The sequence below is a fragment of the Papio anubis genome, chromosome 2, assembly GCF_008728515.1.
Source record: "Papio anubis isolate 15944 chromosome 2, Panubis1.0, whole genome shotgun sequence".
Lineage (NCBI taxonomy): Eukaryota > Metazoa > Chordata > Mammalia > Primates > Cercopithecidae > Papio > Papio anubis.
Window position 1 is genome coordinate 95,900,549 of NC_044977.1, and position 26,507 is coordinate 95,927,055.

Here is a 26,507-nt window from a genome sequence, read left to right on the forward strand (position 1 = left end):
CATTACAAATGAGCCTAATATATCACTCTTGGACTTCAGGAAGCCTGGTATCTAAAAAGTTAGTTTAAGGTCAAAAGTTTTCGAATTAACTTTTTTCCATTAGTATGGTCATATTTTTCTTACTTATTTGTAAGTTATGTAATTTATCAATTTTTTGTTGTTCTGTTCCCCAACTTCTATGTCAGATAAAGAATCACCCAGGCCAGATACAATGGCTCATGCTTGTAATCCCAACACTTTGGGAAGCCAAGGTGGGAGAGTTGCTTGAAGCCAGGAACCTGAGACCAGCCTGGGCGACAAAGCAATACCCCTATCTCTACAAAAAATAAAAAATAGCCAGGTGTAGCGACACACACCTGTAATCTCAGCTGCTCAGGAGGCTAAGCAGGAGGATGGCTTGGACCCAGGAGTTCAAGGCTGCAGTGAGCTATGATTGCACCACTGCACTCCAGCCTGGGCAACAGAGTAAGAACTGTCTCTTTAAAAAAAATAAAAAATAAAAATAGGCCGGGCGCGGTGGCTCATGCCTGTAATCCCAGCACTTTGGGAGGCTGAGGCGGGCGGATCACGAGGTCAGGAGATCGAGACCATCCTGGCTAACACAGTGAAACCCCGTCTCTACTAACAAAGACAAAAAAAATGAGCCGGGTGTGGTGGCGGGCGCCTGTAGTCCCAGCTACTCCGGAGGCTGAGGCAGGAGAATGGCATGAACCTAGGAGGCGGAGCTTGCAGTGAGCTGAGATTGCGCCACTGCACTCCAGCCTGGGCAACAGATCGAGACTCTGTCTCAAAAAAATAAAGAAATAAAATTTAAAAAAATAAAAATAAATTTAAAAAAAGAATTACCCATGTTCTCTTTGTTTTTGTTTATTCATTTTACGCTTTATTCTATCTGGAATTTATTTGAGTATACTTTTTCCTCAAATAATCAATTGTCCTAGAACCATGTGTTTCTCATTTATTTGAAAGGTCATCTAGTGAGAGATTTCTCCAAGTGTTGGGGTAGGGAAGGGAGGGAAGCACTGTAAAGTCTGAGCCTTTCCAGGTGATTCCTCAAGACCCTGCTTAATCCTAACAATTTTCCTCATTAGTAAAAGCCCATACTGGGGGCTTGTTAAGATCCTCACCAGCCACATCTATCTGAAATTATGAATTTCAAAGTATCTTACAAATTTGATGCCACATTATCTTTTTTAAGTTTGTTTTTTGTTTTTTTGAGACAGAGTTTCACTCTGTCACCCAGGCTGGAGTGCAGTGGTGTGATCTCAATCTCAGCTCACTGCAAGCTCCACCTCCCATGTTCACACCATTCTCCTGCCTCAGCCTCCCGAGTAGCTGGGACTACAGGCACCCACCACCATGCCCGGCTAATTTTTTGTATTTTTAGTAGAGACAGGGTTTCACTGTATTAGCCAGGATGGTCTCCATCTCCTGACCTCATGATCCACCTGCCTCGGCTTCCCGAAGTGCTGGGATTACAGGCATGAGCCACCGCGCTTCGCCTTTTAAGTTTTAAGTACCTATAAAGAACACTTGAAGGTATTGTATGTGGGTGAGCTAGGAAGACCTGAAATAGGCTCTAAATTACTCAAATTAATCCTGAAGCCATTCTGCAATACTGTCTTTAATGTATACTCACTTGTTATAGAAGCCAGGGTTTTTTCCCCTAATTTGTATCATTGCTATATGTATTATTGTACCAAACTACACTTTTAATTACTGTAAATTTTAATATATCTTAGTATCTGGATGTGGGAATCTTGAAAGCAGGGACTTTGTGTTATTCACCACTGTATTCTCAATATCAGAAGAGTATCTGGCCTACTAAGTGCACAATAAACATAGTTTGAATGAGAGTGTTGTCTGTAATTTTCTTTTTATAGATGAGTAGGTCTCATGTGTAGACCCTGTACAATCAGCATCAGAACCCCCCAGAAACCTAAAAATTAAATTCTTGGTCCTTGCCTGCTGAATCAGAAACTGTGTATAAGGCCCAGTAATCACTGTAACATGCCAACCAGGTGGTTCTGTTATTCACTCACATTTGAGAACCACGGATAAATACTATAGTAGTCCTCCCTTGTCCGTGGGGAATATATTCCAAGACCTCCAGTGGATGCCTGAAACCACAGGTAATACTAAGCTTCATATGTAGTATGTTTTTTCTTATGTGTACATACCTATGGTAAAGTTTAATTTATAAATTAGGCACAGTAGAGATTAACAATAAAATAGAACAATTATAACTATACTATAATAAAAGTTATGTGAATGTGGTTTCACTCACTCTCAAAATATCTTACGGTACTGTACCTTGGGTATAAACCACAGAAAGAAAAACCTTGGAAAACTACTCTATTAGAACTATGATAAAAAATGGCTCACACCCATAATCCCAGCACTTTGGGAGGCTGAGGTGGGGCAATCGCTTGAGGCCAGGAGTTTGAGACCAGCCTAGCCAACATGTTGAAACTCCATCTCTACTGAAAATACAAAAATTAGCTGGGCACAGTGACTCTTCCTCGTAATTCCAGCTATTCAAGAGGCTGAGGCATAAGAATCGCTTGAACCCGGGAGGCAGGGGTTGCAGTGAGCAAAGATCACACCACTGCACTCCAGCCTGGACAACAGGGCAAGACTGTCTCAAAAAAAAAAAAAAAAGATGGAAAATTTAAACAAGGAATATGAAAAACTGTTTAAAAGGTCTTAAATCTTGAAACATCATATTGGTGAAGCCTTTACTGCAGGTGATATTTCTAGCAATATAAACATAAAAGCTCGGCCAGGAAGCACATCTTGTGATGAAAGACAAAGACCAAGACATGGTGGCACCTGAGATGTGCTTATCATCCTTAGGGAAACTGCTTCCTAAGAACAGTGGGTTCTGTTAACTGCAAGATCTATTTTGCTAAGAGTGGTGAGTTTGGAGTCAGAGAAGACAGGCTCAAAGAAGAAAGACGAGGCCTCTTCTCTCATGCTGCTTCTAAGCAATGTTGAACACGTATTTGAAGCTCCAGAGTACAAATAGTAAATTTTGGTGGTGTCCACCTGCTAATTCTGTAGGCTTGCAGGGAAGAAAAAAAAAAAATCTGTGGATGTTTACCAGCCTCCACCAAAATTTCAAAGGATGGCTGCCCGGGCAGAGACTTGTTGCAAGGGGTGGAGCCGCCCCCAGTAGAGCAACACCGAGCAGAGATGACGTGGGCTACTGTAGAAAGTCCCGACCCGGGGCAATGCATAGTGGAGCTGTGGAAGCAAGGCCACTACTGAGAGTCCTCACTAGGGCCATGCATAGTGGAGCCATGGGAACAGAACCACCACCAAGAGCTGTAGAATCACAGGCAGTATGCAGCACCTGCTGGGGAAAGCTACAGGCACCAGACTCCATCCTGTAGGAGTAGCCACGTGGGCTGCACCCAGCAATGCCATAGGGGTGGGGCTGCCTGAGGCTTTGGCAGTCCAATCCCCGCCCCAGTGTGTCCGGGAGGAAGCACATGGAGGCAAAAGGGATTATTCTCCAGCTTTAAGATTTGGCCCAGTTCAGTAGCTCATGCCTGTAATCCCAGCACTTTGGGAGGCTGAGGCAGGAGGATCACTTGAGGTCAGGAGTTAGAGACCAGCCTGCCCAACATGGTGAAACCCTATCTCTACTAAAAATACAAAAATTAGCTGGGTGTTGCTCGCGCATGCCTGTAGTCCCAGCTACTCGGGAGGCTGAGGCAGCAGCAGCAGAATCACTTGAACCCTGGAAGAGGAGGTTGCAGTGAGTTGAGATTTCACCACAGCACTCCAGCCTGGGCAATACAGTGAGACTCCGCCTCAAAAAAAAAAAAAAATTAATGTCTACCCTCCTGGGTTTCAGACTTCCTTAGGGCCTGCTACTCCTTTCTTTTTGCCTATTTCTCCCTTTTAGAATGGGAATATCTGTCTTTTGCCTGTACCACCAATGTATCTTGGAAGTAGATAACTTGTTTTGATTTTATAGGCTCATAGATGAGATCCTGGACTTTGGACTTTTGAGTTGAGCTGGTTGTTAAGACTTTGGAGTTACAGGGTTGTACATGAGAAGTACGTGAGTTTGGGGAGGCCAGGGATGAAATGCTATAGTTTGAATATTTGTACCCTCCAAAATCATGTTGAAAGTTAATCCCCAGTGTGGCCTTTAAGAGGTGATTAGGTCATGAGGACTCTGCCCTCATTAATCGATTAATTCATTCATGCATTAGTGGATTAATAGGTTCATGGATTAGTGGGCTATCATGGGAGGGGGCTAGTGGCTTTATAAGAAAAGGAAGAGAGACCTGAACTAGCATAATCAGTCCCCTCACCATATGATACACTGCATCAGGACTGCAGAGTCTCCACCAGCAAGAAGACCCTCACCAGATGTGGCCCCTCTACCTTGGACTTCTTAGCATCCAAAACTGTAAGAAGTAAATCCCTCAGACCAGGTGTGGTGGCTCACACCTGCAATACTAGCACTTTGTGGAGCCAAGGCAGGAGAATTGCTTGAGCCAGGAGTTTTGAGACCAGCCTGGGCAACATGACGAGACCCTATCTCTACAAAAATGAAAGCATTAGCTAGGCATGGTGATGTGTGCCTGTGGTCCCAGCTATTTGGGAGGGTGAAGTGGAAGGATCACTTGAGTCCAGGAGGTCAAGGCTGCAGTGAGCCATGTTTGCACCAGTGAACTCCAGCCTGGGCAACAGAGCAAAATCCTGTCTCAAAAATAAATAAATTTCTCTTTTAAAATAAATTACCCAGTTTCAGGTATTCTAAGTAACAAAAAATGGATTAAGACAAGCTTGAACTGCTCATTATAAAGTTTCTTTTCAACCCTTAACCTAATAGTTGGACATCCAATTCTTTTTTATAAAACTCCCTATGTGATTCTCATGTATAACTTAGGGATGAGAAACAGAGCCACTCATACCCAAACCACACCTACATTAATTAAATCGGAATCTCTGGTGGTGAAACCAGTAGTTCTGAAAGCTTCCAGTGATTTCAAATTTCAGCCAAGGGTGTGAACCACACTGCCCTACAACCTAGGAGACTCTCACTTTTAAGAGGAAAGATGCTCTTTGCTAAGCATAAGGCAGGTAAGCCAAAGGCTAGGCAGGGAGGCAACTTTAGGAAATCCCAATAGAACTGGGCCATGTTAGTGTACAGTATTTCCCTTTTTTTGTGGCCCCCAAACTGGTAAAACCTTATCAAATGTGACAGTCAAGATTTAGCTGGTCTTTGGAAATTAAAGGTAGTACCAAGGTCCTAGGTTGAGGTTGGAATTGGATAGGAGAGAGATGAGCTCCCTGAAGTTTGTAACACTGATGGTGGCAGCATTGCTTGGAAAGTTTCTAAAGATCATTCTCCTAAAAAGAAACTAGGGATCCTTGGAGAAATAGTTGATTCTGGGGCTAAAGTGGGGATAGTAAAAGCTGATCCTGGAACATCTTGTGCCAAAAAATAAGAAGGTGTTTAAAAAATGATGAACGGCTGGGAGAGGTGGCTTATGCCTATAATCCCAGCAATTTGGGAGGCCAAGGCAGGTGGATCACTTGAGCCCAGGGGGTCAAGACCAGCTTGAGCAACATGGCAAAACCCTATCTCTACAAAAAAAGTACAAAATTAGCAGTATCTGGTGGTGCACACCTGTAGTACCCCCAACTTGGGAGGCTGAGGTGGGAGGATTGCTTGATCCCAGGAGGTTGAGGCTGTAGTGAGCCGTGATCACAACACTGCACTCCAGTCTGGGAGACAGAATGAAATCCTGTCTCAAAAAAATTAAAATGATGAAGGCATGTCAAAAGGATATAGGAGCCAACTAGCAGGAGTTACCAATGGCCAAATCTGGGGCAATTTGAACAAGAAATTAATGATAGTAGATTACAACTCATAAAATTCTTATTGATATGAACAATATATATACTTTTTAACACATGAGAAGGGCTAGGTCTTCCTTATAGTAGAATTTTAATAAAGTTAGGAGGAATTGGCCGGGTGCGGTGGCTCAAGCCTGTAATCCCAGCACTTTGGGAGGCCGAGACAGGCGGATCACGAGGTCAGGAGTTCGAGACCATCCTGGCTAACACGGTGAAACCCCGTCTCTACTAAAAAATACAAAAAACTAGCCGGGCGAGGTGGTGGGCGCCTGTAGTCCCGGCTACTCGGGAGGCTGAGGCAGGAGAATGGTGTAAAAACCCGGGAGGCGGAGCTTGCAGTGAGCTGAGATCCGGCCACTGCACTCCACCCTGGGCGACACAGCGAGACTCCGTCTCAAAAAAAAAAAAAAAAAAAGTTAGGAGGAATTATGGAAATAGAAACTTAGCATTTGGCAAATTCTACAGTAAAAAAAATTTGGTGGGCTGAATGATGGTCTCTAAAGACAACAGGTACTGATTCTGGAACTTATGAATGGTACCTTATGTGGTAGTTTTTTGCAAATGTGATTAAACGAATAATCTTGAGATAAGTGGATTATCCTGGATTATATAAGTGGATCCTAAATGCCATTACACTCACACCTTTCCTTATAAAAGACGGATAGAGGGAGATTAGACACAGCAGGAAATGTGAAGATGGAGGCAGAGACTGGAGTGATGTGGCTATAAGATGAGGAATACTGGCTGCACCAGAAGCTGGAAGAGACAAGCAGTGGATTGCCTCCTAAAGCCTTTCGAGAGAACATGGCCCTGCCAACACCTTGATTTCAGCATAGTAGCTGACTTGAAACTTCTGGCCTCCAGAATTCTGAGAGAATAAATTTCTGTTGTTCTAAGCCACCAAGTTTGTGATAATTTTTTATAGCAGCCATAGGAAACTAATACACAAGTGCTGTTGGCAAGATTCATCAAAGGATGCCAAAATCAGCGGCCAAAATTATGCTCAAAAACAGAATATTTGCATAGTCTCAAAGTATCTCCCCACAAGACACTAATTACAAAAGAAAAACTAGTGGCCAGGCGCGGTGGCTCATGCCTGTAATCCCAGCACTTTGGGAGGCCAAGGCGGGCAGGTCACAAGGTCAAGAGATCGAGACCATCCTGTGAATGGTGAAACCCTGTCTCTACTGAAAATACAAAAAATTAGCCAGCCGTGGTGGCGGGCGCCTGTAGTCCCAGCTACTCAGGAGGCTGAGGCAGGAGAACGGCATGAACCTGGGAGTCGGAGCTTGCAGTAAGCTGAGATTGGGCCACTGCCCTCCAGCCTGGGCGACAGAGCCAGACTCCGTCTCAAAAAAATAAATAAATAAACAAACTAGTAACATTACAGTGGAGAAACTAGGCAAATGTCACCTTAACTGCATGATCAAAGTTAATATTACCAGTAATAAGTCATACTGATGCCAGGCTTAGGCCTGTAATCCCAGCCCTTTGGGAGGCCAAGGCAGGTGGATCACCTGAGGTCGGGAGCTTGAGACCAGCCTGACCGACATGGAGAAACCCTGTCTTTACTAAAAATACAAAATTAGCCGGGCATGGTGGTGCACACCTGTAATCCCAGCTACTTGGGAGGCTGGGGCAGGAGAATTGCTTGAACCTGGGAGGCAGAGATTGTGGTGAGCCATTGCACTCCAACCTGGGCAACAAGAGCAAGAGTCTGTCTCAAAAAAAAAGTCATACTGACATCATGACCTACTGCTATGCACTGAGAAGGACACCTCACTTCCAAAGGCCACAAAGATCCTGCTAGGGCCTTCCTGATGTCCTTTTCAGGGATAGGGCACAAGGGCAACCAATGTCCAGCACTAAAAAGGCCAGAATCCTAGGGTATGGCAATGGCACATGAATGCCAATACAGACTCCAGGGCTTGTCTGGCGGCAAAAGGGTCAGTGTAAAGATGTCAGATTATCCTCTCTTCAGAATGAGTCCTTTATTCTGAGATTATATCTTTCTTGTTTCTTTGAAGTTAAAATATACTTTCTTTTGTGAAATAATGATTTTCACAGGTGGTAGTTTATTGTACTTACTTTGTTAAAAGGTTGAAAAATCTATACCAGCCTCCAAAGAATATGTTGAAATTTACTGTCTGGGAATTCCAAACATCAAGTGCCAAGTGTTGTCCAATAGAACATTCTGCAATAATGGAATGTTAATAGCCCCAGCCACCTATGGTTATTAAGCACTTTAAATGTGGCTAGAGTAACCAAGGAACTGAATTTTTGCTTCTACTTAATTAATTTAAATTTAAATAGCCACAAATGGGTAGCAGCTACTGTATTAGTACAGTTCTAGGTATTACTGGGATTTTTTTTTTTTTTAATTGTTAGGAGTCCTGCAGCCCACAAGGGATTCCCTCCCACTTTGTGAAGGTCAGGGACGTTCTGATGTTTGACACAAAACAGCACAACATACAGTCATATCTGGCTGGATGGCTCAAGACAACCAGGGCCAGACAGTCACATTGGGAAAGAAGACGCATGTCTAAGTTTCCAGGCTCCTGTTTCTGTGGCCCTTTCACCAGTCCTGGGCCTGCTCTCTCCCGCAGAAAGCAATAAACTCTGCGATAGAAACTATCTTTCAACTGACACCTACTTTCACCAACCTATGGCTTCTCCCAGATCATGCATGGAGTCTTTCAGGGCGGAGAAAGGGCAGAGAGAAGGCATCTGTCCAGGTTTGAGGTTAGGAACCCTCCCCATTGGCCCCACAGTCATTCTGAGGCTAATGGCAGCTCTGGGTTTAATATGACTTAGGCATATATGGTTCTAGAAGCTGGGGTAGAAGGGACCATTTAGTATAATCAATTTGAATGTTGTCTTAGAGACCGGCGATGGCTAAGACAAGCCTGGTGCCTGGAGCTGTTGGGGGACAGCTGATTAGGTTCTTTAGCTACAGGATGAAACCCTGAACTTTATATTTTTAATCATTGTTTCCCCAAATTCTCCCATGCCTAGCTATAACTTTTCTTGCTACTTGGTTGATCATAGCCTCCATTTTCTCCAGAGCCTAGATCCTTCTTAACCCGCAGTGTAGGGTCCTAGAATGCAAACCATCTTCCCAGTTGCTCTGAGACTCTCAATCCTTACCAACCTTCTCCATTCTGCACCAATCCAGCTGGACCAGTCCACTTTTCCCCTCACACCCTGTGCAGATGGTGGCATGGCATCAGTTTTCCCTTTGCCCTTGCTTCTCCCTGAGTCATCAAGTCAACCTGAGTCTCTGGCACAAATGCAGCAGGACTGTCTGCCTCTCAGAGGAGATTCTCTGTAACCCCATGAGCAATGGAAGTTGGACTTGGCAGAATGGAAACGGTGATGGGCAGGGCAACAAGGGAGCTACAGCCTGGGCTTTGGGGCAGGTAAAGGATTTAAGGAATCCCAGCTTCAGGGTTATAAGCTTGGTGTCTTGACTTCTCCCTGTCACCTCATGTATCTAGTTACCACTGTGCCTCTTTTGCAACTCAACATGTTCCCTGTCTGGCCTTGCAACTTTTACCTTTCTCTTTCCAAATATCATGCTATTTTACTGACCTGGCAAATCTTCAGCCCAAGTTCTAGCTTTCTTTAGTAGCCACTCCCATACAGTGAGAGGCTCTACAACAACTGACAGACATTTGGATTGGTTCCATTTTCTGGCTATAACAAATAAATTTGCTATGAACATTCACGTGCAAGTCTTTTTCTGAACATGTTTCCATTTCTTTTGGGTAAATGCCTAGGAGTTGAATATTGGATTGTATTGCAGGTATATCATCTTTTGAAAAACTGCCAATCTTTTCAAAGGAATTGTACCATTCATTTTGCTTTCTGTCATCAGTGTATTAAAATTATTACTCTCCAAGTGGAGGCTCCATATGTGAATAAGTTGTGAGATTTCAAGTTCCAATACTTACTATCACAGCCTTTTAAATCTATAAGAATATATTTAAACTCATTTAATCCTTAGAAAATGTTCATGGTGAGGCATAATATAAATTATTGCATGTGAATTATAGTGATATAATTAACATACATATCTTTGATGTTCAGTTTGGTAAGTTTTGACCAGTGTTTACCTGTGTAGTCACCACGCAAACAAGAAACTATAGAACATTTCAATCGTCCCAGAGAGTTCCCATGCTGAATGTGCGTTGGTAATTTATTTATTTATTGCTGTGTAATACGTCATTATATGAATATAGCATAATTTCTTTTTTTTTTTTTTTTTTTTTTTGAGATGGAGTCTCTCTGTTGCCCAGGCTGGAGTGCAGTGACATGATCTCTGCTCACTGCAACCTCCACCTCCGAGGTTCAAGCAATTCTCCTGTCTCAGCCTCCCGAGTAGCTGAGACTACAGGCACACGCACCACTACACCCAGCTAATTTTTGGATTTTTAGTAGAGACAAGGTTTCACCACATTGGTCAGGCTGGTCTCGAACTCCTGACCTCGGGTGATCCACCCACCTCGGCCTCCCAAAGTGCTGGTATTACAGGTGTGAGCCACCACACCCAGCCATGCATAATTTCTTTATTCACCTGTTGATAAACATTTGGGTTGTTTCCAGTTTTTCACTATTAGAATAAGGCTGCTATATACATTCTTCTAAAAGTTTATTGTGAACAGGTTTTTATTACTCTTGGGTTAATAAAGACTAGAACTGCTGGATCATAGGCTAAATGTATGTTTACCATTTTAAGAAACTACCAAATAGTTCTCCAAAATGATAACACCATTTTATTTATTTATTTATTTTTACTATTTATTTACTTGAGACAGGGTCTTGCTCTGTCACCCAGGCTGGAGTGCAGTGGCGCGATCTCGGCTAACTGCAGCCTCTGCCTCCCAGGTTCAAGCGATTCTCCTGCCTCAGTAGCTGGGATTACAGCTGTGTGCCACCACAAGTAGCTGGGATTACAGCTGTGTGCCACCACGCCCAGCTAATTTTTGTATTTTTGGTAGAAACAGGGTTTTACCATGTTGGCCAGGCTGGTTCAAACTCCTGGCCTCAAGTGATCCGCCTGCCTTGGCCCCCTGAAGTGTTGGGATTACAGGCATGAACCATCATGCCCGGCCAAAATGAGTATATCATTTTAACTCCCATCAATAATGTTTGAGAGTTCCAGTTGCCACACAAATTCACCAACATTTGGGGTTGTTAGTCTTTGTTTTAGGGATTTAAGAATATAAGAAATGGTATCTTATTTTAATTTGCTTATCTCTGATGACTAAAGATGTTGTGTTATCATGCATGGTTCTCCACAGAAACAGAACCCATAGACGGGGGTAGAAAGAGAGAGAATGATACAGATTGATTTTATTTTAAGGAATTGGTTACATGCTTGTGTGGGCTGGTGGATGGCAAGTCCAAATTCTGCAGGGCAGGCCAGCAGGCTGCTGGCCCAGGGAAGAGTTGTTGCAGCTCAAGTCCCAAGGGAGTCTGGAGACAGAATCCTTTCTTCTTCAGGGGATGTCAGTCTTTTCTCCCATAAGGCCTTTAACTGATTGGCTAAGGCCCACCCATATTGTAGAAGGTAATCTGCTTTACTCAAAGCCTAGTGATTTAAATGTTAGTTACATCTAAAAATGAACATCTAGACTGATGTTTGACCAAACATCTGGGTACGATAGCTTACTCAGTCAACTTGATACATAAAATTAACCATCACAGACCACTGAGCATCATATTTATGTATGAATGGCTAGTTGTATATCTTTGTTTAAATGTCTCTTCTTTTGCCCATTTTTAATTGGGTTGTTTATATTTTTATTTCTCCTTAATAGGAGCTGTTTATAAATCATGGGTACAAATCCCTTGTTAACATATCTGTTATAAATATTTTCCCCAGCTGGACACAGTGGCTCACGACTATAATCCCAGCACTTTGGGAGGCCGAGGCGGGTGGATCACGAGGTCAGGAAATTGAGACCATCCTGGCTAACATGGTGAAACCCCGTCTCTACTAAAAATACAAAAAATTAGCCAGGCTTGGTGGCGGGTGCCTATAGTCCCAGCTACTCGGGAGGCTGAGGCAGGAGAATGGCGTGAACCCAGGAGTTGGAGCTTGCAGGGAGCCAAGATCGGCCACTGCAATCCAGCCTGGGTTACAGAGCGAGACTCTGTCTCAAAAAAAAAAAAAAATTTCCCCAGCCTGTGGCTTGTCTGTTTTCTTAAAGGTTTCTCTTAGTGACAGAATATTCTTCATTTTTAATTTATTGATTTTATGAAATTATATTTTTTATTTTATGGCTAATGTTTTCTCCTGTCCAACAAATCTTTGCCTACCTAATGTTTGCAAAAATAATGTTCTAAACTTTCATCTAGAAGCTTTATGGTTTTGGGTTTTATGCATACATCTAGGATTCATCTCAAATGTTATTGTGTATTTCTTTTTTACAGAAGTCCTGGAGTATTATTAATAGCATCTCATTTCCATTTTACAAATAAAAGGGGGCAATGTTCAGAACTTTAGCTAAGGCCATACTTCTAGGCCTCAAAGTCTAGTCTCATTATAATGAGCACATTTTCTGCATTCTCTAATATATGCCATGAAGCTTTCACTAAGCCCCCATCAAACCCAATGCCCTACAGAGTTTTTTTGAGACAGAGTCTCACTGTCAACCAGACTCTAGTGTGGTGGCAAGATCACAGCTCACTGCAGCCTTGAACTCCTGCAACCAAGCGATCCTCCTGCCTTAGCCAGCCAAACACTGGAATTACAGGTGTGCACTACTGCCACCAGCCTACACAGATATTTTTATAATACCACCTTTACCACCCTAAAATGAAAATCCTAGGAAATATAAACTACCTACATATATACATTTCTAAAAATCAATAAATCACCTAGCTTAATATGGAAAAAGTCCTAAAAATAATGTAATTTATAATAAAAACGATATATTATTTCAGTATATACAGGCTTGAGCATGACTGTAATATAACACACAGGGTGTAAAATGCTTGATCCTATGCAGAATCACTATGAATGTGACAACTACATTGCAAATGGATTCAAGTGTGTTATGCTGGTTACTCAAATAACAGTTGGAAATTTTTTAATTTTTATTTTTCAATTTTTGTGGGCACATAGTAGGTGTATATATGTATGGAATAAATGAAATATTTTGATACAGGCATAAAATGCATCACATCAGGGTAAACAGGGTTTTGTTTTTGTTTGTTTTTTGAGTTCTTGCTATGTTGCTGAGGTTGGTCTCAAATGCCTGGGCTCACTTGATCCTCCTTCCTCAGCCTCTAGCTAACAGATGGAAATTCTGTCAACAATGTGGGGTGAGTTAGAAATTCAAAAAAAATTTTTTGGTACCAAAGAATTGTTGAGCAATTGTTTATTTGCTTTACTGAGCACACCTCTCATCCATTGTTAGTGGCAGGAATAACTAAACATCTGGGAGGTCACAATCTCTATCAAAGCTACCAAGGCACATACTTCTCCTCCTCCTAATTTTTTTTTTTTTTTTTTTTTTTTTGAGACACAGTCTTGCTCTGTCGCCCAGGCTGGAGTGCAGTGGCGCAATCTCAGCTCATTGCAACCTTCAATTCCCAGGTTCAAGCAATTTCTCCTGCCTCAGCCTCCTGAGTAGCTGGAACTACAGGTGCCCTCCACCATGCTGGCTAATTATTTTTGTACTTTTAGTAGAGGTGGGGTTTCACTGTGTTGACCAGGCTGGTCTCGAACTCCTGACCTCAAATGATCCACCCATCTCGGCCTCCCGAAGTGCTGGGATTACAGGCGTGAGCCACCGTGCCCAACCTGGAATTATCTTATAAATATCTTGCACATGTGCCTAAAGACAAGGATGCTACATATGCAGTTTTGCTTACAACAGAAAAATAAAAGCTATTAAATGTCCACCAATAGGGAACTAATAATGGTCTATTAAGACAATGACACATTGGGCAACGGTGGGGGAAAGATCTTTATTTACTGATACAGAACAATCTGTGAGATGGATTAGTTTTTAAAAAAATGGACAACTGTGTATATTATGCTACCATTTCTTTCAAAAAAGAAAAAAGAAAAAAAAAGTAAAAAGAGGGAATCAAGGATTGAGAAAATAAGCCACAGACTGGGAGGAAAATATTTGCAAAAGACCTATCTGATAAAGGTCTGCTATACAAAACATACAAGGAACACTTAAAATTCACCAATAAGAAAATGAGCAATCCAATTAAAAATGGGCAAAACCTCTAACAGATACCTCACCAAAGCTATACAGGTGGCAAACACATGAAAAGATGCTAAAATCATATATTATTGGTGAACTGCAGATTAAAACAATGATTACCACTACATACCTATTAGAATAGTTAAAATCCGACCAGGTGTGGTGGCTCACACCTGTAATCCCAGCACTTTGGGAGGCTGAGGCAGGTAGATCACTTGCGTTCAGGAGTTTGACACCAGCCTGGCCAACATGGTGAAACCCCGCCTCTACAAAAAACACAAAAATTAGCTGGGTATGGTGGCGGGTGCCTGTAATCCTGGCTACTTGGGAGGCTGAGGCACGAGAATCACAACCTGGGAGGTGGAGACTGCAATGAGCCGAGATCGTGCCACCACACTCCAGCCTGGGCAACAGAACAAGACTCAGTCTCAAAAAAAAAAAAAAAAAAAAAAAGTTAAAATCCAAAACACTAATACCACAAAACGCTGGCAAGGATGTGGAGCAACAGGAACTCTACTTCATCACTGATGGGAATGTAAAATGGTACAGTCACTTTGCAGATATTTTGGCAGTTTCTTAAAAAGCTAAACATACTCTTACCATACAATCCAGCAATTTCACTCCTTAGTAATTTACTAAAATGAGCTGAAAACACATGTCCACACACAAACTTCAAGCAAATATTTACAGCAGCTTTATTCATAAATGACAAAGCATGGAAGCAACCAAGATGTTCTTCAGTCGATGAATGGGTAAATATAGCACATCCATAAAATGGAATATTATTCAGCACTAAAAAGAAATGAGCTGACCAGCCATGAAAAGACATGGGAGAAACTTAAATGCATACTACTAAGTGAAAAAAGCCAACTTGAAAAGACTACATACTGAATGGTTGCAACTATATGACATTCCAGAAAAGGCAAAAGTATGGAGACAGTTAAAAAGATCAGTGGTTTGGGAGGCCAAGGTGGGTGGATTACGAGGTCAAGAGATTGAGACCATCCTGGCTAACATGGTGAAACCCCATCTCTACTAAAAACACAAAAAAGTAGCTGGTTGTAGTGGCATGCGCCTGTAGTCCCAGCTACTCGGGAGGCTGAGGCAGGAGAATCACTTGAACCTGGGAGACGGAGGTTGCAGTAAGCCAAAATCGTGCCACTGTACTTCTGCCTGGGTGACACAGCAAGACTCCCTCTCAAAAAAAAAAAAGAATCAGTGGTTGCCAAGGGTTACCATGGGGGGAGGGATGAATAGGAAGAACACAGAATTTTTAGAGAAGTGAAACTCCTTATGAAACTATAATGATGGATGCATATCATTATACATTTGTCAAAATCCATAGAATATACAAAACCAAGAGTGCACCCTAATGTAAACTATGACTTTGGGTGATAATGATGTGTCAAAGTAGGTTGTACCACTCTGGTGGAGGATAGGCAGGCTTTGCATGTCTTGGGGCAGGGCATATATGGGAACTTTCTACTCAATTTCACTGTAAATTCAAAACTGCCCTAGAAAATAGTCTTTAACAGAGAGAAAGATGTTTGCTTATTCATATCTTTGTAAGAAAAACAAAAAATGGGTAATATTGGTTGTCTAGGATAGAATGAGGGGACAAGCGGGTAGCTGGGTGGAAGACTTTTCACTGTTCAACCTTTTATATTTTTAGAATTTTAAGCCATAAGCTTATATTATCAAGTCAAAAAGATGAATTAAATTTTAAAAATAAAATTATACCCTCTGAAAATCCTCAGAAAATAATTTTAAGATGGTAAAAACGTTATATACAAAGATATTTCACTGCCAAATTAATATTACTAACAGGAGCTCATACCGTGACAGGCACCGTTAGATTCTCTGATTTATAAGAAAAATATATTAATACAAATATCACACAGACAGGGAACAGGTCAAAAAATTATGAACAGACCAATGAAATGTTTGGCAACCATTAAAATAAAGTTTATAGAAAGTCTGTAACATATTGCTAAATTGTTATGTTAAAAAGCAGGCGGCCGGGCGCAGTGGTTCACGCCTGTAATCCCAGCACTTTGGGAGGCAGAGGCAGGTGGATCTCAGGGTCAGGAGATCGAGACCATCCCGGCTAACATGGTGAAACCCCGTCTCTACTAAAAATACAAAAAATTAGTTGGGCATGGTGGCGCGCGCCTGTAGTCCCAGCTACTCAGGAGGCTGAGGCCGGAAAATGGCGTGAACCTGGGAGGCGGAGCTTTCAGTGCGCCGAGATTGTGCCATTGTACTCTAGCTTGGGCAAGAGCAAGGCTTCGTCTCAAAAAAAATAAAAAAAATAAAAAAATAAAAAAGCAGGCTATAGTACTCTATATAGTACTCTAATATAGTACAAGTCTAATTATTGTTAAAAGGGAAGAAAAAAAAGCTATGCAGAAAAGAAAGGCTAAAATAAATACACTAAGGTGACTATTTGCTGAAAACATGCAATTTTAATTTTTTTCGTTTTTCTAATTTTATCAATGTATTTAAATAAGCACACATTAAGCTGAAAAAAATAAGTCTTTACTTTTTAAAAATGGTTTTCACAGATTTGGCATCTCACACTAACAGGAAGGTTCAATGGTGGGAAATTACCTGTATGTGACTTTGGTATTGTATAAACCAGAACTACATTTTTGGTAAGATATAGATTTGAGATTCAATTCTGACATTACCTGTTTGACTTTAAGCAAATCAAACATCTTCTCTTTTTCCTTGATTCTAGGATGTGAATAGTAACTCCTATCTTCCTTGCAAGGGTGCTTTTAATATTGGAGGTGCTTGTTTAAAGAGCTTAGCACAGCCTAAAGCTCCACCAAAAGTATCTTTTGATTTCTTTGCTTTTTTATGGCTTTTAACAGCCATTAAGCACTCCATCCCATCAGCATCCCCATGACACTGTTCTCTTCTTCCTTTGGCAAGTGGCTAATTGTTAGTGGCACTGCCTGCTGGAACTTGAGATCTTAACATCTTCTACCCTCATCTTCCCTTAAGAGACCACATTTGGTGCTGTGCTCCTAGAACTGGAAACAAATATAGTCACATCCTCATCTACATGCTTATATTCTCCTCTATATTCCAGTACTCTCTACTGTCATATGCCTTCTCCTAATCATCTGCTGCCAACCCTAAACACACACAGAAGTCCCACAACATGAGGCTTTATTCTAATGTTAGGGAGGCTTTCTGTTTAATGGAAAAGTGAAACGTAGAGCTTAAAGTCAAATTAGACCTAGTAATAGAAAGTATCAAAATGTAAATGAAGATCTTGAGGGTATCCAGAAATATACCTCACGTCCACTCAAATCCCAATCAGTACATTTTTCTCTGATTAAATCTGAAATTTCTCAAAGACAAACCAGTCTTAGATTGTATTATCCTATTTAAACCTAGACATTAGAGTTTAAATAGACATCTGTAGATTAATCACAAAATCAAAGCCCAATTACAAAATGTTCTTAAGAAATAATACATTGAGAACCAAACAATGCTGATTTACTTGTCAGATTTTGATATTGTAAATAAACTTTTAGAATGGCTAATTAATGGCAGTTAACTGTCATGCAGAACCCATTTTATTCTCAGGACAACCCTAGGAAATATCCCCACTTTTCTATTGGGGGGATGGGTAAACTGAGGCTCAGAAGGGATAAGGTTACACCCACTGAGCAGCAGATAAGGCAGCAGACTCCAGACTAGGACACATTAGGACACATTTTTTGTTCAAAACACAAAATATTCATACTAGCTACAGATTGAGTCTTACATTCCTAGGAATCTAGGAGAAAAAAAGGTGCTTTCATACAAATCTTTCCATAGTCATTACATTCCAAATTTTACTCTCCAGCATGAAGCCTCTGATGTCGAAGAAGTGCTGAACTGTGCCTAAAGGATTTCCCACATCCAACACACTCATAAGGTTTTTCTCCAGTATGAATTCTGTAGTGCTCACTAAGGTGTGCTTGTTTGCGGAAAGTTTTTTCACACTCACTACATTTATAAAGTTTCTCTCCGGTGTGAGTCCTTTCATGTTCAACAAGGGAAGAGTTCTGAGTGAAGGCTTTACCACATTCAATGCATGTGTAGGGTTTCTCTCCTGAATGAATTCTCTGATGCTGCATGAGACATGCACTCTGATTAAAGGCTTTCCCACATTTATTACACTTAAAAGGTTTATCTCCAGAATGACTTCTCTGATGACGAGTAAGGCATACGCTCTGACTGAAGGCTTTGCCACATTCTGTGCATTTATACGGTTTCTCTCCAGTATGAATTCGCTGGTGTTTAATAAGGGATGGGCTCTGACAAAAGGCTTTTCCACATTCATTGCATTTATAGGGTTTCTCTCCAGTATGAATTCTCAGATGCTGAACAAGAATTGCTTTTGTTTGAAAGGCTTTCTCACATTCATTACATTTAAAAGGTTTCTCTCCCGTATGGATTCTCAGATGTTGAGTAAGATTTGACTGTTTACGGAAACAACTTCCACATTCAGTGCACACATAGGGCTTCTCTCCTCTGTGAATCCTCTGGTGCTGGGTAAGAGATGATCTCTGAGTAAAGAACTTTCCACATTCACTACACTTTGAAGGTTTCTTCTGCATGTTAACTCTCCGATGTTTCATTGTGAGTGATATTTGGCTGGAGTTCATGCTGCTTGTAACACCAAATTCATACTTACAAAATTTTTTTTTCGTCACAGATGATTATCATTAGAGTAATACTGTTCTAGGAAAGGTCACTGTGTGTGTGTGCTCACACACATCACACATGCATTGCTGTCCTCTCATTCATCCCTGCAGGATTCCCCTTCCTCTTCCTTGTTCAGCCTGCATTCTCAACTTCTCCAAAAGTGAACCCCTGATGATCAGCCTCTCTGAAGAGAGAGATTAAGTTGTGACAGGTATTAGAAATTCTATAAAATTCCGTATCACGATTGATTCTCAAACAATCAAATACTAAAAACTAACCCAGGTAATTTGGGGTCATTCAGATTTGCATCCACAGTGATAAATAACTGGAAAATATGAAAGGAATAAGTATACTAGACTTGGACATATAAGTGTTAGGGAAACTTACTGTCCACTTAGTCTCTACTCCTCAAAAAACAGAGGAATAATAATTCTATTTTCTTAGGTTGCCTATAATCATGGCAGACTAGTGATACTCAAAGAGTTGCCCTTCTAAAACTTCAAATGTGATTCAGGCTGTAACTTTCACTAGGCCTATCTCACCAGTCCTTCCTTATTCAGTCACGTTTACAGGTGTCTCACTGGATCTCTTTCTCTCCACAACATTCACCATCTATAGTTCTCTCCTTAAGTCTAACTGGAAACCTACAGGTTTGAAAACTAGAGTCCTGCTTACTGGAAGAAAGTAAGATGTTGCTCTTTTGTTTCAGGAAAATTAGAGAAGTGGTCCTTAAAGAAGAAGGTTTAATTGGACAGTAACTTGACTACAACATCTTGGTCCAGGTGCTGGCCCTCACCTTTGTAGCCAAAGAAATACTTCAGAATCTGAAGTATACTAATCAGATTTATAAGGGGGATGAGAGAGAAAATAAAGTCACTTTATTTATTTACAATAAAAATAAATAAAACTTTTGTGCTCAATATAGAGCTGGTTAACACATTCTCTGGACTTTAGAAAAACAGTATGTGAACCAAATCATTGTCATTAGAGCACTCTTTGGGAAACAAAGAACTGGAGAAAGAACAAAATATTTAATTGATCATAACTAAATGATCATCAAATTTTGAAACCCTGGTGCCCTAAATAAGCTACACGGAATTAAAGAATGAATATTCAGGTGCTGCACATCAGAGCAACCTCTTCTCTAGTAGGTGCTGGAGACACACATTCTTTTTCTCTGAGGCCCATTTTTGTCTTAGTTTTCTAATCATGTAAATTACACAACTATATATCCTCACTTTAAAATATTTAGATAACATAGAAGTATATAAGATAGGCCAGGCATGGTGGCTCACACCTATCATCTCAACACTTTGAGAGGCTGAGGCAGGAGGATCACTTGAGGCCAGGAGTTTAAAAGCAGCCTGGGCAACATAGTGAGATACTGTCTCTACAAAAAATAAACAATTAGCTGAGTGTGGTCATGTGCACCTGTAGTCCCAGCTACTCAGTAGGCTGAGGTGGGAAAATTACTTGAGCCCAGGATGTTGAGGCTGGAGTATGCCATGATCACGCCACTGCACTCCAGCCTAGGACACAGAGCAAGACCCCGTCCCTAAAAAAATTTTTGTTAGCAAAATAAACCTATTCCTTGATTATCAAGTTTGGAGTATCTTCTTTCATTCCTTTTTTCTTCATATTTTTCTACACACACATAGCACTTAATTCTCTTTACATAAATGAAACAGTTCTACAGGTTCTGCTCCGTAATTTGCTTTTATTTCCCACTAAAAAATGTGTCTTAGAGATCTCTTCATGTTGGTACATATGGATCTACTGGGGCTAAGAGTCAACTGATACATACTGGTATATCTGTACAAATTGTTCACGACTACCTGCTTGGGCAATGCCTGTACCAGTTTGTTAAATATGTCGACTACCTTACCTAAACCTACTTTATCTGATGTATTAACTTACAGCATGGATATGCTATATACAAAAACAAACTCCAGTTGGTTTAAGCAACTAGATGTAAAACCAAAACTCTAAGCACATTTTTAATTCCTTTACGCATATTTTTCTAAAATAAAAAGGTTTTTATCTTATCATACAAAGAATGCATGCTCATTCTATTAAATGGTCAGCTACTCCAAAGAGGAAATCACTTGAAACTCAACCACAGAAAATAGAGTTAGTATGTTGATGGACTTTCCTCTAGGTATCTCTTGATGCATATAAACACAGATACATACATAAGTGTTCATGTATTATGCATACATATTAAACTAGGCCAAATTCTTCAGGACACAGTCATATTCTCTTCACAGAGTTCCCATAACCTAAGAATACAATTTACCCAGAATTATTTTACTGAGTTTGACAGACACCCAGGCTCCAAGTTGCCTTTTGATAGCCAGTGACAGTATCAGTTGCAGTAACTTAAGCACTTGTTCTAAACACGGCCAGAAACCCATTCCATATTCTCTGAGGAAACACCTAATCACATTTGCAATGGGTCTTCCAATAATTTACTACCCATATTCCTAGATCCAACCACTACATCATTAAGGCATCATACTTAGCAGTTCAGTAAGTAGTTTAAAGATGTGCTACCAGATGACTGTAGAGTCTTCAGTTCAGGTACTCTGATAAGAACTTAGTGCACTCTAACCAATTATTCCATAGCCTTTTTCACAGTGGGCCACTCTCACTGATTTGAGTAATATGGTACCCATTTCTGCGTGGTTCTGCATTTTCAGTCTCCTGGGTCCACATATAGTGGACGTTGGTGGGTCCCATCACTTCTGATGGCAGTCTCACAACCACCACCATCTAGTTAGAATTAACTTACCAAGAGACAGGTTGTTAGGCACACAAGCAATACTGGCTTTTCTCCTGGGGACTCTTCTTGAGGAAAGGCAGGAATTTGAGGCACTGAGGGAGGAAAAAGAGCCACCCATAAATTGCCAGCCGACTTTTCTACATATTCTGGATTCGGGGTAACTCAAGAACATCCCATCTCTAACCAAACGACCATTTTAAGTTTAAATGAAAGAATATCGTTATTATCCTAGAGGAGTATCTCCAATGACAAAAATTAGTGAGTGGGTACACTTCAGAGCGATGTGGCAACGCACAAAGAGGGCAGGTTGTTCTAAGGACTAAACATCTGGGGGTAAAAATTTCTTTATAGGAGATCAGGTTGGAGCCCAATGGCTCCCCTAAGCCTACTGGAAAAGCCATTTATTCCAAAAGTCAAAGGCTGCAGGGCTACAATAGAGGGCAGGACCAGTAACAGATTCAGTCAAGAGGTGTGGATTCTAGTCTCAGTTCTGCCACAAATTTGTTCAGTGACCTAACGCAGGTCACTCAGTCTCATCCATTTCTTATTTGTTAAATGAAAGTGAAAAGCTAGATAATATTTAAAGCTTCTTCTAATATCAACATTCTATGATGCTTTGATTCTATATAGATGGGAAAAGAGCAAAAACCTAAAATCAAGCCCTTCCAGTCCATCTTTGATTGAGTCTGTTTATTCATTTATTTGAAAAGTACTAAAGGAGCTAGCAGTGAGGTGAGTGGGTCTTGTTAAGAACAGGTTGAATGAAGGGGTGGCCTACCCTTCCACAACTGTGGGTGTTTCTCGTTAGGTGGAACGAGACTTGAGAAAAGAAATGAGACACAGAGACAAAGTATAGAGAAAGAAAAAGTGGGCCCAGGGGACCGGCGCTCAGCATACAGAGGACCCACGCTGGCACCGGTCTCTGAGTTCCCTTAGTATTTATTGATAATTAATCTTTACCATCTTAAAGAAAAGGAAGTGGCAGGATAATAGGATCATTGCAGGGAGAAAGTCAGCAGTAAGACATATGAATAAAGATCTCTGTGACATGAATAAGTTTAAGGAAAAGTGCTGTGCCTTGATATGCATATGCAAACATGTCCATAAACCTTTTTACTGCATAAAGAGCAGCATTGCGCTAGCAAGTCCCGCCTTTTGCCCTAAGGCGGTTTTCTCCTCTCTCAGTAAACTGAACATACAATTGGGTTTTATACCAAGATGTTCCATTGCCCAGAGACAGGCAGGAGACAGATGCTTTTCTCTATCTCAACTGCCAACAACCGCCAAAAGGCCTTCTTTCCTCTTGTACTAGTCCTCCTCAGCACAGACCCTTCACGGGTGTCAGGCTGGGGACGATCAGGTCTTTCCCTTCCCACAAGGCCATATTTCAGACTATCACACGGGGAGACACGTTGGACAATACCTAGCTTTCCTAGACAGAGGTCCCTGCGACCTTTGGCAGTGTGCGTGTCCCTGGGTACTTGAGATTAAGAGAATGGTGATGACTTTCAACCAGCAAGCTGCATTCACTTGTTTAACAAAGCACACCCTGCACAACCCAAAATTTAAACCTTGAGTTGCCATAGCACATGTCTCTGGCAAGGACAAGGTTGGGGGTAGGGTCACAGATTAACAGCATCTCAAATACAGAACAAAATGGAGTCTCTTATGTCTACTTCTTTCTATATAGACACAGTAACAGTCTGATCTTTCTTTTCCCCACACTGAATCAACAGCAGGGAAACTTCCTGTCAGTTATCCTCCAATTAGAATTGGGGGGATTTCTCGAAAATAACAAGAGGACTGCCTTTTGGACTGCCTTTTTGTGAGGAGTATCTGCTGTAAGATGTCAAGGACCCTTCATAAGGGAAAGGTTTCAAGAACCCCTCCTAATGTAAAGAACACTGTATTCAAAGGCAGGAACCTGGTTTCCTGTCTAATACATGCCAATCTACTAGCATCTCTTAACTGACACTGAACAAACCGTTTAATTATTTTCAAACTTCTCTTTTCCCCCATTTGGTCAAATAAGCCAGCAATTATTTTCAAGCTTGCAGTCAACCTTTAACATTTAGCTCAAATGTGAACCTCCACACCTCTTCCATGTGGGAAATTTTTCTTGACTTTTCCAAGGCACTTCTTCGTCTACATTCTCAAAGAATTTTACAAGTTTCCACTGCAGGGCTTTCTAGTCTGATTACACTCTGTCTTCCTCCACCAAACTTACAAGTATGGCATGGGCTTTGGGGCTAGGACTTTTGAACAAGTTACTTAACCTTTCTTTGCTCCAGTTTTTTCAATTGTTAAATGGAGACGATAACAATAACCACTCTATAGGGTTGTGGTCATGAATAAGTGGGTTACCACATGGCAACTACCTAGAAGAATGCCAGCTGGTAAGCATTCAATAAATAGTGCCTGCTGTTAAAATATTGAGTCTGTATGTCTTCATACAGCACCTATTTTGTTGCTATTAGAGAAGAATAAATAATGAAGGGAAGTGGATAATTATTGCATATACTTATTTCAACCCGCACAACTTTGGAAATCGGCAAGGCAAGAAACAGTATTTACTTCTGGAAATCAGAAAACTGAAGTGTCCAGAAGTTCACTAACTTGCTCAAGTATGTACAAATCGAACGCATGTCCCCCGACTCCCAGCCTAGGGCTCTCGAACAGCCTCTCCTCCCTTCATGGCAAGTTTGCGCTAGGCCTCGGGCCTCCGCTCCAAAGGCCCTCCAGGAAGGAAGACGCCCTGCCTCCCGAGGGAGACGCTGGAATCGACCCGCAGCAGCCCGGCACAGCGGAAACTGCTCACCATGCACTTCCCGCGGCGCTCCCCTCACGAACCTTGCGACAGGTGCCTGGGTCTGCTCTGTGGAAAGGAGTAATTCCCGGACGCGCCCCGCCGGCGTGACGTCAGCAGTCCGCGCCTCGGCCAATAACCACGGCCGTCTCCTCTCTAGGAAGGCGGGAGCGGCTTCCTCTCTGTGGTTCCTCCCCCCGACTCAGCTACGGGTTTCGGGTTTCGGTGCTGTGCGGGATAAGCAGCCTGCAGAAACAACCTGCGAGCCCACCTGACGTGCGTCTTCCAGTACAGGGAAACGGAATGGAAGTCAGAAGGGTCGACCACAAGGAGCTCTTACTGTGCATCACTTCATCCTGCAAGTCCGCCACATTTAACTTCCTATGTTACTGTCCTTTGGGGATTATCAAGGCTTTTCACAAAACTGGCTTCCACCTTCTTCACACACATCCTCACCTGGAAGAAAATTGACCTCCTCACAGAAACCCCTGACACCTTGCTGACCCAGGATCTTTGTTCAGGTGGCCAAAAAAAAAAAAAAAAAAAAAGCTGTACAGGCTAGGCGCGGTGGCTCACGCTTGTAATCCCAGCACTTTGGGAGGCCGAGGCGGGCGGATCACCTGAAGTCAGGAGTTCGAGACCAGCGTGCCCAACATGGAGAAACCCCGTCTCTACTAAAAATACAAAAATCAGCCAGGTGTGATGGTGGGCGCCTGTAATCCCAGCCACTCTGGAGGCTGAGGCGCAAGAATCACTTGAACCTGGGAGCGAGAGGTTGCAGTGAGCCGAGATCGAGCCACTGCACTCCAGCCTGGGTGACAGAGTGAGACTGTCTCAGAAAAAAAAAAAAAAAAAAAAAAGCACTGCTTTGGGCTCAAATCCCTGATTCTCAGTGTATGAACTTTGCAATTTTACCTCTCTGTGCCTGCTTCCTTACTTATCAGGTATAATAATGGTACCATAGGGTTGTTGTGAGGATTAAATGAGGTTAATACGTGTGAATTACTAACATCTAGTATTTTTAAAATCTTCAGTAAATGTTAGAACTATTATCTGCTTCTCAAATCCCAGCTCCAGTGCTATTGTTCTGCCTTGGCTTCAGTGACCTTTCAGGGCCTCAAGATAGCACACTCATCCCTTTCTACAAAACTTCAGATCTTGCTGGCCCTAACCAGGAAATATTTGCACACATGGGCTCATCTTGACAGGTAAAGTCTAGAGATAAAGGTATGAGTGGAGAGTACCTTATTCACTTCCAAGCATTCCTATTGATCTGCAAGCTCAGGACAACGGGGCTGCGTGCATACTATCATATCCCTAGTGTGCAGCATATAGTAAAGAACACTTGCTGAGTAAATTAATGAGATGCAGCAGAGAAATTATCCATTCCAGGCCAGGGGTGGTGGCTCATGCCTGCAATCCCAGCACTTTGGGAGGCCATGGAGGATGGATCACGAGGTCAGGAGTTTTGAGACCAGCCTGACCAACATGGCAAAACCCCATCTCTACTAAAAATACACAAAATAGCCAGGTGTGGTGGTGCGCCCCTGTAATCCCAGCTACTCAGGAGGGTGAGGTAGGAGAATCGCTTGAACCTGGGAGGTGGAGATGCAGTGAGCTGAGATCATGCCACTGCACTCCAGCCTGGGTGACAGAGCCAGACTCCACCTTAAAAAAAAAAAAAATTGGCCGGGTGCAGTGGCTCACGCCTGTAATCCCAGCACTTTGGGAGGCCGAGGCGGGTGGATCACGAGGTCAGGAGATCAGGACCATCCTGGCTAACATGGTGAAACCCCATTTCTACTAAAAAAATACAAAAAAAAAAAAAAATTGCCGGACGTGGTGGTGGGCGCCTGTAGTCCCAGCAACTCCGGAGGCTGAGGCAGGAGAATGGTGTCAACTCAGGAGGGGGAGCTTGCAGTGAGCCGAGATCGTGCCACTGCACTCCAGCCTGGGCTACAGAGTGAGACTCCGTCTCAAAAAAAAAAAAAAAATTATCCATTCCAATCTTCAGATTGGCAGTTTTCCCAAAATGGAGTCCCTATTGAACACAAATCAGGAATGGTGGTGCCACAGACTGGGGCCATTACTATCTTTGGCT

General features: G+C 42.0%; 1 protein-coding gene across 4 annotated transcripts; it reads right to left on the reverse strand.

The window, feature by feature from the left end:
* Positions 1–16,556: 16,556 nt before the first annotated feature.
* Positions 16,557–25,001, reverse strand: ZNF501 (zinc finger protein 501). 4 transcript variants are annotated; one of them, XM_009201006.3, is made up of 3 exons: positions 24,451–25,001; positions 21,610–21,692; positions 16,557–19,002 (listed from the first exon to the last, which is right to left on the reverse strand). In XM_009201006.3, the coding sequence occupies exon 3, from the start codon at positions 18,776–18,778 to the stop codon at positions 17,963–17,965; it is 816 nt and encodes a 271-aa protein (XP_009199270.1). In that variant the 5' UTR covers positions 18,779–19,002; positions 21,610–21,692; positions 24,451–25,001; the 3' UTR covers positions 16,557–17,962. The 4 variants fall into 4 exon arrangements, with proteins under 4 accessions (XP_009199270.1, XP_003894618.1, XP_021790188.1 ...); XM_003894569.4 differs by having other exon boundaries at positions 24,419–25,001; XM_021934496.2 differs by lacking the exon at positions 24,451–25,001 and adding an exon at positions 24,175–24,398.
* Between the last annotated feature and the right edge of the window lie 1,506 nt (positions 25,002–26,507).